Source organism: Natrix helvetica (genome assembly GCF_964273705.1).
Source record: "Natrix helvetica genome assembly, chromosome: 9".
NCBI lineage: Eukaryota > Metazoa > Chordata > Lepidosauria > Squamata > Natricidae > Natrix > Natrix helvetica.
The window spans coordinates 3,245,651-3,260,428 of NC_138560.1; the positions used below are offsets into that span (position 1 = coordinate 3,245,651).

A 14,778-nucleotide genomic window follows, 5' to 3' on the forward strand; every position below is an offset into this window, starting at 1 on the left:
TCGAGATAAGACCCCCCAAAAGCCATCTCTCGTTTACAGATTACAGGACTGAGGACTTGCAAACGGCGAACCATTTCCTTTGCTATGACGCAGACACTAAGAGGGGGAGAGAGGGGACTGAATGTATTCCTCTAAGAAATCCTTTTAAATGACTTTGTAAACTGCTTAGAGCCTCCTCCTCTTCTCCTTCCCTCCCTTCTATCCATCCTTCCTCCTCTCCCATCCTTTCCTTTCTTCTATCCATCCTTTCTTCCCTTCCATCTTTACTTCTTTCCCCTTCCCATCTCTCCCTTCCCTCCTTCCTTGCCTTCTAAACATCTTTCCTTCTCTCCCTTCCATCCATCCTTCCTTCCTCCTCTCCCATCCTTCCTTCTTTCCTTCCATCTTCCCATCTCTTCCTTCCCTCGTTCCTTCCATCCATCCTTCCTCCTCTCCCATCCTTCCTTCTTTCCTTCCATCTTCCCATCTCTCCCTTCCCTCCTTCCTTCCTCCTCTCCCATCCTTCCCTCCTTCCTTTCCTTTTCCTTCCTTCCTGTGTGAAGCAGTATAAAGGTCTAAGGGTTTTTGCAATTGCTGATGGTTTAAAGAGGGCTCAGTTACTTTTGACTTGACAAAATGGGGAGGGGGCAAATGGGATTCCCCCAACCTCTCCTGCCCACCCTGTCACAACCTCCGGCTGTAATAAAAATGTGACTTGAGTACTGTCAGTGTTGGAGAATGTCGACTGTTGATTTGTGACTGCGGATTTTTTTGGAAACGTTGGGCTGGGATCCTTCAAAGGAGCAGACGACAGGTGGTCCTCAATTTATGACCACCATTGAACATTTCCATGGCCAAGTGACACATCCAAGTGAGTTTCCCCTTCTTTTACGACTTTCCTTGCCACCGTTGTTAAGTGAACCAAGGCAAGGGTTAAGTTAGTAACCCGGTTGTTAAGTGAATTTAGCTCTCCCGTTGACTTGGCTTGTCGGAAGGTCGCAAAAGGAGCTCACGGGGACCCCGGGACGCTGCAACCATCATAAATCTGAGTCAGTGGCCAAGCGTCTGAATTCTGATCACGGCGATGCTGCAACGAACGGTCCGAAGTGTGAAAAACACTTGTCTCGTGTGACTTCACTAAATGAACGTCGAGGACTACCTGTATTTCCTGCAGAGCATCTCCAATAAAAACTCTGATTTTTTTTCCCCAAGGAGGCAGCCAAGAAAACTACACCTACACACACCGTGCTGGGAAGACCATTCTGACACGTCGCAGGGCAGATGGTTTCCCTCCACAGGTATTCACACACACACGGGCGCCGTTTGCCCCAAAAAACAAAAAAAAACATTTATTGATTTTCCAACTTGCCCGATATGTGGGGTACGAGAGAGGCTGGCACCCACCCCTTATTCCTTTTAACCTACAATCACCGTTATTTTCAGTCGTAACAGCGTTGGCGTAAGAGGAAGAGAACGGTGAATTCCATTTTAGGAAGGTGCTGGGAAAATAAATAAATGCACCGAGCATCCACAAGGAGACGCTCAAATGCAGATCCCTGCGTCTCGTTCTCACAACCCCAAATCTATTCGTTTCTAAAGCCCCCCCCCCCCTGTGCATAATTTGCCAGCCTCCCCCCTCTCATCCCCTTGTTCAAAGTCATTTCCCTCCCAAAGAAAATCCACAAACACGAATCCTTGGCAACCGTTTTCTCGGGAAGCGTTTTGATAAATTAGCTGGCGCTTCGTTGGAGGCCGATCTCCGTGCCCCGGCAAAGAAATAAATTTATCATGTCTCTTTTCAGGGTGGAACATGAGAGGAGGTGGGGGAACCTCACTTCAAGCCTTTGCACCCCCACCTCCCCTTCTATGGATTTTCCTAAAGATATTCATTCCCCTCCGGAGAGCAATCGGACAAATTTAACCCTTTTGACAGGGGGACGCTAAGGTGACCCGAGCTGAATTTGGGCTGGGCAGCGAGGAAGGGGTGAACCTGTCAAAACCCAGAGTCTAAGTTGAAGGAAGTTTAAGGCAACTCCAGTCCATCACCAGCAAGCTGGGAGATGTTTCTATGCATTTAAGGAAAATCTCTGCAGCTTTTACCACCTTTTTGTGCAAAAAAATAATCGTTTTGAGACTATTCAATCAAAGTCTTCGAAGATCAAAGCAGGCCGAAAGGAACAACCCCCCCCCCCCCCCAGTTCTAAATGAATCTCATGACAGCGTTAGCATGAAGCAGTGATAGCCGGAGAGAGTCCACCTCACCCTGGGGAGGTACAGAAATGCACCTAGCAGTGCATTAAACCTCCTTTGAACTGTGGGGGTCCCCAGTCCCCACTTCGGTCTCTTGCCCCACCAAGCCCGAGTGGCGGATGGGGGGGGGGGTGTCTCTCTCTCTTCTTTTGGGCTGGCCTTTAAAAGGAAAAAAAGAAAAATGAAAGGCAGTCGAACGACAGAAAACAAAGCAGTCCTTTTGTAAGAAAATATCGGCGGGATGCAGAGATTCTTCGGGCTGAAAGCGAAAACGAAGGATGGATGGAAAGCCAGACGAGCATCCTCACGCTGAAAGAAGAGAGATTTTGGGAGGGGGGGTGGCGACCGGGGATGGGTGCTGGAGATGCCAACGGGCCCATCTGGCACCCTGGAGGAAGGGGGGGGCAGCCCTAGGGGTTGGGGGGGAAGTGGGATGTGAGGAAGGCGTCCCCCGCTAGGCCAAGATTCATTTCTCGAACTGAGCCAGAGGGTAGTGTTCCCCGTATTTCTTCAGATGGCGCTCCAAGGAAGTCTGCTGTTTGGCGATGTGCCAGGGCATCTCGCTGTAGACGTCCGAGAAGAGGAGCTGAGGTTTGGGCTTCAGCTTCCGCTCGGCCTCCTCGAGGGCCTCCATCACCTGGAGAAAGAGGGGTAAGGAGAACGCGACAGTGAAGCCGAATAACGGAGTTGGAAGGGACCTTGGAGGTCTTTTAGTCCGGGGCAACTTTAAGCCTGGCAGACTTCAACTCCCAGAATCCCTCAGACATCCAAGCTGAAGTCCGCCAGGCTCAAAGTTGGATGGGGAAAAGCTGGCTGGGGAATTCTGGGAGTTGAAGTCCGCCAGCCTTAAAGTTGCCAATGATGGAGACCCCCGTTGTAGTCCAATTCCCTGCTCAGGCAGAGCTGTCACTCAAAGGGCTCCCACCCGTTGCTATTCCTTCTCCTTCAGCCAAAGAGGGACAGGAGGGTGTCACCATTTGCTAGACTGTCACCCGGGTTTATTTCACAGAATAATGAGAGAGTGGGAAGGGACCTTGGAGGTCTTCTAGTCGGACCCCCTGCTCAAGCAGGAGACCCTATGTCTTTTCAGACAAATCTCTTCTTAAAGACTTCCACTGTTGGAACATTCACAACTTCTGGTGGCAGGCTGTTCCACTGGTTAATTGTTCTAACTGTCAGGAAATTCCTCTTCAGTTCTAAGTTGCTTCTCTCCTTGATTAGTTTCCACCCATTGCTTCTTGTCCTACCCTCAGGGGCTTTGGAGAATAGCTTGACCCCTCCTTCTTTGGCGCCCTCAATGAAATTGAGTTTGAGCCCCCTGCCGTAGACATTCTCTCTGAGACTTTGGGGAAATTAATCGCCCGCCCTTGGCCCTCCCCACACTGAGGCGTGGAGCAGTGGTGGATCGCAGGCGGTACGCCCCGCTACGGGAATAACGGAGCCTGCCCGGAACACCGTAACAATTAGAACGGGATCCGGAACCCACCACCGGGGTCGGGATGTCTTTTGGCCCCAGCCACTGACCCGCTTGCGCGATTTCTTCCGCCAGCTTTTCTCCTGCTCCTCGTCCCACCAGTTCCGGTTGGCCATGTAGTGACGCAGTCGTGAGATGGGGTGGTCCTGCTTGTCCCAATAGTTGACCTCGTCCACCGAGCGGTAGGCGGAGCTGTCGTCACTTGTGCTGTGGTGCCCGATCCTGGGAGAACAAGGCGGTGGGGGGACAAAGTAGATCTCGGCCGGACCCCTCCCTTCCAGCCCCCTGGTCTGACCTCCCTTCCACCTTTCACCTCCAAACCTCCCACCAGTGGTGGGATTCAAAAAATTTTTTACTATCCTGTTTCCCTGAAAATAAGACCTCCCTGGATAATAAGCCCAATCGGGCTTTTAAGTACATGCACTAAAATAAGCCTTCCCCTGAAAATAAGCCCTCCCTGTAAATATTGCAGCGCAGCAGCAGAGGTGACCACGCTCGTCATCTCCTGCACCTCAAATATAGTAAGACCTCCCGCCTCTGGCTGGCCTCGCCCCCTTCTATTCTCTGCCTCCCGAGTCCCAGCTGATCAGGAGGGAATGGGGATTTTGCAGTATCCCTCGCTCTGCCACGCCCACCAAGCGCTTATTTTGGGGGGGGGGAGAAAATAAGACCCTGTCTTATTTTTGGGAAACACGGTACTAGTTCCGTGGGCCTGGCTTGGTGGGCGTGGCAGGGGGAGGGATACTGCAAAATCCCCATTCCCTCCCGATCAGCTGGGACTCGGGAGGCAGAGAATAGAAGGGGGCGAGGCCAGCCAGAGGTGGTATTTGCTGGTTCTCCGAACCACTCGAAATTTCCGCTACCGGCTCTCCAGAACCGGTCAGCACCTGCTGAATATCACCTCTGCTACCTACCTGTAGGTCATGGCCTCAATGAGGAACGGCTGGTTCTCAGCGACGGCTCTGCGCCGGGCCTCCTTGGTGGCGTTATACACGGCAAAGATGTCGTTGCCATCCACTCGGATGGATTGGATGCCGTAACCGGGACCCCGTGCGGCTGCGGGTTCAAGAAGAGCTATCACCATCCTGGGATTTTGTCTTTCCAGGCCTCTTTTGCTAATTCTTTTTTTTTAATCTAAAGTTTACATTTAAAAGTTAAGTTTAAAATCTACATTCAGGAAGGCTTCCGGAGTCATGATTCAGCTAGGCTAAACAAGACAACAGACAGTTCTTAACTTACGACCGTTTGTTTAGTGGCCATTTCAAGTTACAACGGGATTGAAAGAAAAGGGAGTTAGGACCATTTTTCACACTTACGACCACTGCAGTGTCCCCACGACCATGGGGAGGACTACTTCTAACTTCCTTAGGATTAACAGAGACAGCTTAAAACACAGAGAGAGGAAGTCCTCAATTTACGACTGGAATTAGGACCAAGTGTTTCCGTCGCTAAGCAAGACCATTATTAGGTCAGCGGTGCCTAATTTTAACGGTCGCTGAGCCAATTCACTTAACAACGGCAGTGACTCGTGCAGTCATTAAGCCAATTTGGCGTCCCCAACCACTCTGCTAGTCGGAAGACAGGGAACGCTGATCCCAGGATCCCATGTGGGATGCTACCACCGTCGTAAATACATGTCGATTTGCCAAGCCCCTAAATTTCGATCACATGACAATGGGGCGTGCTGCGTTCAATGGTCGTAAGGGCGAGGACCAGTCCCAAGTCACTTTTTTCAGTGGTGCCAACATCTCGCTTAACGACCTAAATTTCGGGCTCAACGGCAGTCGTATGTTGAGGACGGCCTGTCTTCCCTTCCCCGACCAGGGAGTCTCACCGATTCCGTCGCCCCGGTATTGTTCGGATGTGGGAGTGGAGATGGCGTAGCCGTTGTTCCGGCAGAAAAATATAACCGGGCACTCGAGGGTGGCAGCAAAATTGAAGCCTGCGTGGGCGTCCCCCTCGCTGGACGTCCCTTCGCCGAAGTAACAGATGACCACACGGTTTGTGTTCGCCCGCTTGAAGGAGTAGGCGGCCCCCACCGCTAGCAAGGGAAGGAGAGAAATGCCAGGATGTTAATTCTTGGGGAGGGTTCCCCCCCCTTCAAATATAAAAGGCTGCCTTTGTTTGGGGGTGTTGTGGCCCACCAGCAAAGCTGGCAACAGATTCGAACAGTGGGGAGGTTGGGGAGGAATATGGGCCAGTCCTGGAGTCTGGGGAAGGCTCTGAGGAGGGCTCTGTGTCGGAGGCAGAGAGGGGGCCAGAGCCGTTTGCCAGTTATCAGCTGCCTTCGGAGTCAGACATCAGTGAGGCAGAGGAACAGCTGGAGCCTGTTCCCAGTGTGCGCATGTAGAGTTGCCAGATAAAGGGAAGAGCTAAAGAACAGGGGTCGACTTGGGAGTAAAGCCACAGGTGGACGGTAAATGGCCCCTCCCATAGAGAATAAAGAGGAGCGTAAGGGGAGGGGAGTTTGAAGGAGACAATGAGTTCCATTCATTCAGGTGAAGATCCGTTCCTGACTTCTTGCCAAGTAATTGCTGCTACAGCATGGCGTTTGGAGGATGTCGGCCTGGCAGTTCTCCAAGCCTGATCAAGGTCGGCAGTTGTGAAATCTCTTGAAAGACTGTTGGCCGGGACTTTGCTGGAGAGGAATGCACTTGAAACTAAATAAAAGGGGTTTTATTGGGACGAGGAGCTTAGCTTCAGGCTTTTGGGAAGCAACTTTAAGACTTGTGGACTTCAATTCCCAGAGCTTTGCTGGCTGAGGAACTCTGGGAGTTGAAGTCCACAAGTCTTAAAAGTTGCCAAGGTTGGAGACCCCTGAGTGGGGGGCTGGGATGTCGAGAAGAAGCTGGCCTCTGACGGTGCCTCACCTTGTGGGATCTGGGTGGCCAGCGGGGAGGAGATGGTGACGAAGTTCAAATCTTTGCAGCCATAATGCACGGGCATCTGACGACCTTTTCCGGGGTCGCTGGTATTGCCGTAGCATTGGGCCATAAACAGGTCCAGAGGATACCCCCTGTGCATCAGGACACCTGGGAGACAGAGAGACAGAGAGAGAGAGAGAGAGAACGAGACAGACAGACAGACAGAGAGAGACAGAGCGACAGAGCAGATTAGTGGCTTCAGATGGCATCTGGCACTAGGTTGGCATTGGCATTGTGGCACCAGATGTTGTGCTCAACTTTTGTGCGTGTGTGTGTGGGGCGTGTAATAAAAGGAAAAAAAGAAATATATGAGACACAATCACAAAATAATAGTGATAAGCTGAGATTTCTTTCTTTCTTCTTCCCTCCCTATTCCCTTTTTCCCCGACCTTCCTCTCTCTTCCTCTCTACTTTTTTTCTTCCTATCTTTCTTTTTCTTTCTTTCTCACTTTTTCCTTCCTTTCCCCCTTCCCCTCGCCTCCATTTCTCCATCTCTCCTCTTTCTTTCCTTCCTTTTTCTTTTTCTTCATTCTTTCTTTCTTTCTTTCTTTCTCTTTCTCTCTCTCTCTCTCTCTCTCTTTTTCCTTTTCTCCCCCTCCCCCCCTCCCAGTTGCTACTGGCTCTGAGTAGCATACATACTCCACACTTACTGCAATTCCTCTTCTTAGACACCAAAGAAACCTTCTCTACCTTCTCTTGTCCAAAGCATCTGATTGACTAGCTGCCCAGTTAACGCCTCTTCCTTTTCAACTGCCTGCAATCCACCAACTCGTGCCCTTGGCGCTTCCTTAAAGAGGGGACGTTTTCCCCCTACATGAGGCTGCTGGATTCCAGAAAATGGGGGTCTGGGATCAGGAGATGCCAATAGGAGGCCAGGCCGTCTTTGATCTCTGTGCGTTCCTGGTATGAAGCCCTCTGACATTGACTCACTCAAACAAACCTGATCCTGGGTTCAAGAGGCTATCATGCCAAAGGCGGCTGCTTTAAAGAGGTGCCAGCTGGTACAACATGCACTCCAGAACAGCTTCTAGGCTTCGGATCCAAGCACTGCGTATCCCTAGGCTCAAGATACTAACAACGCAAGGGGGAAGGAAGGTCAATGTTGGAGAGTTTGATCTAGTGGTGAAGGAACAGGTTACAAATGAGCAGACGTGAGTTCTAGTCCTGCTGTAGGCATGAAAGCCAGCTGGGTCACTTTGAGCCAATCAACAGGAGACGGTGAGTTCTAGTCCCACCTTGCGCATGAAAGCTGACTGGGTGACTTTGGGCCAATCACCAGGAGATGGTGAGTTCTAGTTCTACCTTAGGCATGCAAACTAGTTGGGTGACTTTGGGCCAATCAATAGGAGACAGTGAGTTCTAGCCCCGCCTTAGGCATGAAACCCGGCTAGCTGACTTTGGGCCAATCACCAGGAGACAGGGAGTTCTAGTCCCACCTTAGGCATGAAAGCTGACTGGGTGATTTTTGACCAATCACCAGGAGAGGATGAGTTCTAGTTCCGCCTTAGACATGAAAGCCAGCTGGGTGACTTTGGGCCAATCACCGAGAGAGGGTGAGTTCTAGCCCCACCTTAGGCATGAATGACAGCTGGTGGTCCAGTCATTCTCTCTCAACCCAACCCATCCCACAGGGTTGTTGTTGGGGGGGGGGGGCATTGGAGGAAGAAGGTATGTTGAATACGTTCGCTGCCTTATTTGTCAAAATAATAAAAGTGGGATACAAACCAACCAGGTAGAATAAAGAAAAGTTAGAAATCTTCTCCCACACAGGACTCGGAATAAAACCACAGGAAGCTCGTAAACCAAGATTCTAGTCCTCTGCTGTAAAATGCTGCCCCCTGGTGGCTGCTTAGCTAAGGGTGAAGAAGCCTTGCAAAAGGTCACCTGCTTCTCGATATTGTCCGAAGACCAAGTCAGCATCGTCCAGAGCTGCGACGCTGCCCACGTGGGTGCCTTCTTCTCCGTAGTTGGTCATATAAAAGGAAATTCGCCCCTGGGAATAAAAAGGGGGGCGGGAGTGTGAATGCTGCCCAGGGTTTCCCATCCGAAGCCTGAAAGATGCTAATAAGGGGAAATGTGGGTAGCTCAGGGTTGACATGAAGGGACCTTGGCTGTTTTCTTGCAGACGTTTCATTACCAAACTAGGTAACATTATCAGTGCTAGAAGGGAGTGGGGTTTGTGGAGAGGAGGAGGAGGAAGAGGAGGAAGAGGAGGAAGAGGACTATGGGGTCCTTGGTGCACTCTGAGCTTATTTTCTTGCAGACGTTTCATTACCAAACTAGGCAACATCATCAGTGCTAGAAAGGAATGGGGTTTGTGGAGGGAAAAGGAGGAAGAGGAGGAAGAGGAGGAGGAGAAGGACTGTTGGGTCCTTGGTGCTCTCTGAGCTTGTTTATTTTTTGCAGACCTTTCATTACCAAACCAGGTAACATCATCCTTGCTAGTAAGGAGCACAGCTTGCCATCGGTTGATATTCTGCCAGCCAGGCCCCATGCCAGGTAAGGCTTTCTAGGCAAACAGCCAAACCCTTGTCTTGGACCAGGGTACAAACGGTCACCCAACGGTGTTGCCATGAGATTCCCCTGCCCTGACCCTCCCTCCCTCCCTCCCTCCCTCCCTCCCTCCCTCCCGGTTATCCTCCCACCTGTCTCTGGGACTCGTAGAGGATGCGGTCCATGGTGTTGAGCAGAGTCATGCTCTTGTAGAACTTCAGCACTTCCTCCTGGGAAATCTGCAGAGGGAGGAGAGACGGAAAGTGAAAGCCGGGCTTTGGGGCATGTTTTGTGGGGTTCTGGGAGTTGAAGTCCACAAGTCTTTGTTGTGGCCTGCACAGCAGAGCTGGCAGCAGATTCGGACAGTGAGGAGGCTGGGGAGGAACACGGGCCAGTCCTGGAGTCTGGGGAAGGCTCTGATGAGGGCTCTGCATCGGAGGCAGAGAGGGGGCCAGGGCCATCCGACAGTTATCAACTGCCTTCGGAGTCAGACATCAGTGGGGCAGAAGAGCAACTGGAGCCTGTTCCCAGTGTGCGAATGCGCAGAGGTGCCAGACGAAGGGAACAGCTAAAGAACAGGAGTCGACTTGGGAGGAAGGCCACAGGTGGACAATGAATGTCCCCTCCCATAGGGAATAAAAGAGGAGCGAAAGGGGAGTGGAGTTTGCAGGGGACAATTAGTACGTTTAATGGTTTCGTGACTCTCCGAGGCTCCTTGCCAAGTTTTGCAGATCTCGGCCTGGCAGCTCTCCAAGCCAGATAAGGTCTGTGACTGTAAATCCTCCCTTGAAAGACTTTGCTGGAGGCGAAGGAGCAGAATTCACAGTCAATTAATAAAAGAGGTTTTTGTCGGGACAAGGAGTTGGATTCAGGCTCTCGGGAAGCCTCGGTCAGAACAGTCTTAAAGTTGCTCAGGGTGGAGACCCCCCCCCCCCCGGCCTAGATCTCACCTGGGGGTCCTCACTGGGGTTGACAATCTGTCCCTGTCGGTCCATGACCCGGTAGATGGGGATCCCTGAAATGACGTTGGGTTGGATGAATTCCAGCTTGTCGATAAACACAGCCGAGGCGCCCGGGAACTGGGGCTTCTCCTCCAGGGAGGTGAATTCCTGTTGTCGAAGGCCTCCCTGGTGGGGGAAAGAGGAGAAATAAGTGGGCATGAAGGGGTGAGCAGAGCTGCCCCATAATTAGCTTGGGAGGGCGACCCACCAATCAGATTTATAGGGAGTCCCCAACCTTATGACAGCTCGCTTTGTGGCTGGGGGGAAATTCAGGGAGTTGCAAGTACCATGCACTTTCAAGGTGTCACGGCTGAAAGACGCATCTTTGGGCTGTGACAGAATGAAAGAAGCTAGCTTTTATTTTATTTTTTAATTCTAACCAGTTCAGTAGAGATTCTTTGAACAGCTGGCAGTGGCACAGTACCCCATCCAAACCTTAACCAGGTCGGTCTATGCTTGGATTTTTTTTTTAAAGATCAATCAGGATTTGATAGGAGATAAGATAGAAAAGGGAGAAAAGGAAGGAAGGAAAAAAGCAAAATGGGAAGAAAGGAAGGGAGGAAGAGAAAGCAGACAGGCAAGAGAAAGGGAAGGAAGGAAGGAAGGAAGAAAGAAAAAGAAGAGAGGGAGGAAAGGAGAAAAGAAGGGAAGGATAGAAAGAAAAAAAGAGAGAAAAAAGAAAGAAAAAGAAAAAAAAGAAGAAGGCAAGGAAGGAGGGAGGGAAGGAGAAAAAGAGAAAAGAAGGAAACGATAGAAAAAAAGAGAGAAAAAATAAAGAAAAAGACAGAAAAGGAAAGAAAAGGAAGCAGGAAGGGAAGGAGGGAGGGAAGGAGAAAAAAAGAAGGAAATGATAGAAAGAGAAAAAGAGAGAAAGAAAGAAAAATAAAGAAAAGGAAGAAGGAAGGGAAGGAAGGAGGGAGGGAAGGAGAAAAAGGCAAAAGAAGGATAGAAAGAGAAAAGAGAAAGAAAAAAGAAAGAAAAAGGAGGAAGGAAGGAAGGAAAGAAAGGAATGAGGGAGGGAGAAAGAGAAAAGAAAGAAAGAAATTGATCCTTTTTACTGGAAAGACAGCATCTATGTCATAGATTCATAGAATCTCATAGATTCTATGAGAATGATTCCACAACCCTATAAACTAGAAGATTCAGCTGAGAATGAGTGACAACCTCACAATCCCCCCCCCCAAAAAAAACTTTAACCACTAGGCCTTCCACATGAAGAGGCCTGCTGTGGTTTCCATCTGCTCCATATTCTCTGGCAAGGCAGGTTGTTGAACTGAAAACTCTGCCAGCTGTTCCAGATGAAAAGTTCACTGGCAGGAGAAGAATCTTGAATTCAGAAACCAAAACACTTTTTGTGGGCATAAAAACGCCCCTCCGTTCCCACCAGGGAAAAGCTGGATTGCCCTGAGTAAATAAGCACGATGCCAATCGCTGTTGCCCGGGGAACGCCAGGGAGTGGGGTGGAGGGAGCCTGACCTGCCCCCAACACGCCCCTTGAAACGGACCAATCGTAGGAGGCGCTCACAAGGGCACCCTCTGCCCTCCTCCTTTCTGCCAAGGAACCGAAGGCTGGCCCATCGGCGGGTGACACCCCCCCCTGCCCTCAGTTAAAAATGCCTTTGTGCAAAGAACATTCTTTAAAAGCAAAGCGGGCATTTTCTGCCCAAGGCTTCTCTTAATTCCAGAGTTCATTGTTTTTGGCGTTATTCTTATTCTTATTTTTGCATTTTTGAATTGGAGGGGTGGGCTTCAGCCCAGACGCTTTGGCAGTGCTTTCTCAGATGCAAATCCCACTGAATTCAGTGGGTCTCACCCCCCCTGCCCCCCGGAAGGCTGCCCACCATTGCAAGTTTCTCACAAACAGAAGAGTAGTTCATTCAAATATTCAATGCAAAAAAAAAACAATGGATTTTGGAGTTTTCCTGCTGCATCAAATGCACCAGAGTAGCATCCCATTAAGATGTGGTCTAGTGACCAGGAGATGTGGTCTAGGAAGAGCCTAGCGACCAGGAGATGGAGAGTTCTAGTCCCGCTTTAGGCATGAAAGGCAGCTGGGTGACTTTGGGCCAATCACCAGGAGACAAAGAGTTCTAGATCCACCTTAGGCAAGAAAGGCAGCTGGGTGACTTTGGGCCAATCACCAGGAGACAAAGAGTTCTAGATCCACCTTAGGCATGAAAGGCAGCTGGGTGACTTTGGGCCAATCACTAGGAGACAAAGAGTTCTAGATCCACCTTAGGCATGAAAGGCAGCTGGGTGACTTTGGGCCAATCACCAGTGAATTCCAGTCTGGATGACTGTAAATGCCATGGTGATATCATGATTACTTGAGAGCCAGTTTGGTCTAGTTACTAGACTCTAGTAGTTAAGGCACCGGAGTAGAATGCGGGAGACTGGGACTTCTAGTTCCGCATTAGGCATGAAAGCTAGATGGGTTACTTTGGGCCAATCACCAGGAGTTGGTGAATTCTAGTCTAGTGATTTGGGTCCAATCCTTCTCTCTCAGACCAACCTCACAGAGTTGTTGTGGGGAAAATAGCAGGAGGAAGAAACATTAAGGCTGCTCACTGCCTTGAGTTTATTTATAAATGTTAATTCGGGTGGATACAACGAAATAAAATGAAATAAATGGGTCTAGTAGAACAACAAGCCTTGTAATTCAACAGACCTCGAGGGCAAAAGTGCACGGACACACACAGCTAAATACATCTGATTTCAAACAAGCCTCCTTCTCAATCACCAAGAATTGTGAGATCATTTATTTATCTTTGAGATTGCATCCCCGACTAGTTAAGCCAATGTTTTTCAATAATCTAACTAGGGGATTCTGGAAGTTGAAGTCCATAAGTTAAGAAACAACAAGTTAAGTCTTGGAGAAGGGGCTGGGGAACTGGGAAATCTAGTTTTGCAGGCGTTCTCGGCCAGATTGATGGCGGATGGCCCAATCTCTCTTATTTATGGACATATTTGTTTGATTTCTGCAGTATTATCCATCCACCTCAACAAGGGACACTGGACAGCAGCCATTGCAAGGTTGTTGTTGGGGGGGGGATACCTTTGCACATACATGCAACACATTATTTGCACATACGTGCAACACATTATACACAGAGGTGTAAATGTCCTTGGTTCTCCACCCCACATACTCCTTTCCCTCTCTTTAAAACAGAGCTGCCGAAACATGGGGACTTAAAGGACGTGTGGACTTCAATTCCCAGAATTCCCCAGTGGCCGGCTGGGGAATTCTGGGAGTTGAAGTCCACACGTCTTCCAAGTCCCCAGTTTGTTTTAAAAGATGGGAGGGGGCCCATCTTGCCAGATGTTTTCAGAAAAGTGAAAGGGGGGGTCTCATCTTGTGGAGAGTCCAGCCCCCTCTTGACCACAAGGTCGCTGGACAACCATACCCAATGTCCTTGGCTGGGCTGGCTGGGGAGTGTGGGGACTGTAGTCCCTCTGCTCCGGAAGGCAGGGGACAAGGGGTCATATCAGCCTTCTCTAATCACTCCTCGGATCCCCAAATGGTCGTTTCTCATCATGTCAGGCCACCCCCAGCCCCCTTCTGGGGGAGGGGGTCTCTGTAAAAACAACTTTGCAAACTGTTTGGGGAGCCCCCCAATAATGCCACTTGCCTGATTAAGGGAAGCCCCCTCCCCAACGTTCCTCCCTCCCATCTGGGGAAGCCCCCCACCCTATCCCCATAACTCTCACCCAATTCACTGGTTGTAGTTCATGCACAACGACCAACGACCCAAATGGAGACCCCCATGATCTCCCCCCTTCTTGGAGCCCCCAAGACCCCCTTGCAACTCCAGCCTCCTCCCCCAGGAAGCCCCCTCCCCAGACTCACCCCTCCTGCGCTCAGCCCCCGGATCGCGGCCGTGCCGGGCAGCCGAAGCCCACGCAGGAAGCCCACCCCGGCTCGACCCACCGCCGCCGCCGCCGCTGCCATCTTGCGGGAGAGGCGGAGAGCCAGCAAGCCGCGCCCGGGAACGGGCGGAGCGCAGAGGAGCGCCCGGCCACCCGCCCGCCTCCTCTTCCTCCTCCGCCTTGGGCAGGGCAGGGGCGCCTCTCAGCCTCCCCGGGAGCCTCGCTGGCGATGGGCGGGTGGGCGGTGGGGGCGATGTGCCAGCCTCCTGGAGAGCGCCCGGTTGGAGGAGAAGGGAACTCGAGGCTGGGGGTGGGTGGGTGGGTGTCGGTGCTTATTGGAGGTTTACGTTTTAGGTGATGGAATCCTGCAACGTTTGGGCCCCCTTCGCCCCTGTGCAAATCTCCCCCCAATCTGCAAGAGAGAGAGGGGGGCAGATATAAGAAGGAGAGGGAGGGAGGGAGGGAGGGAGGGAGGGATAGATGATAGCCAGATATCAAAATTATATAGAAATATTAGAGATAGATAGATAGATAGATAGATAGATAGATAGATAGATAGATAGATAGATAGATAGATGATAGATAGATAGATGATAGATAGATAGATAAATAGATCAGATAGATAAATCAGATAGATAGATCAGATACTTGGGTGGATGGATGGATGCATAGATAGACAGATAGATAGATCTATCAGATAGATAGACAGACAGACGATGATAGATAGATCTATCAGATAGATAGATGGATGGATGGATGGATGGATGGATGATCTGGAAATTAGAGATAG

At 50.5% G+C, this 14,778-nt stretch overlaps 2 protein-coding genes across 2 annotated transcripts in view; one reads left to right on the plus strand and one right to left on the minus strand.

The window, feature by feature from the left end:
• The window catches only part of PRSS16 (serine protease 16), a 93,011-nt gene that overhangs the window by 54,298 nt on the left and 23,935 nt on the right, over positions 1 to 14,778 (plus strand). The window lies entirely within an intron of this gene.
• BCKDHA (branched chain keto acid dehydrogenase E1 subunit alpha) lies at positions 1,314 to 14,085 on the minus strand. The gene is made up of 9 exons (XM_081962558.1): positions 13,969 to 14,085; positions 10,071 to 10,247; positions 9,273 to 9,359; positions 8,512 to 8,620; positions 6,574 to 6,735; positions 5,538 to 5,744; positions 4,618 to 4,759; positions 3,754 to 3,925; positions 1,314 to 2,866 (listed from the first exon to the last, which is right to left on the minus strand). The coding sequence occupies exons 1-9, from the start codon at positions 14,068 to 14,070 to the stop codon at positions 2,696 to 2,698; spliced, it is 1,329 nt and encodes a 442-aa protein (XP_081818684.1). The 5' UTR covers positions 14,071 to 14,085; the 3' UTR covers positions 1,314 to 2,695.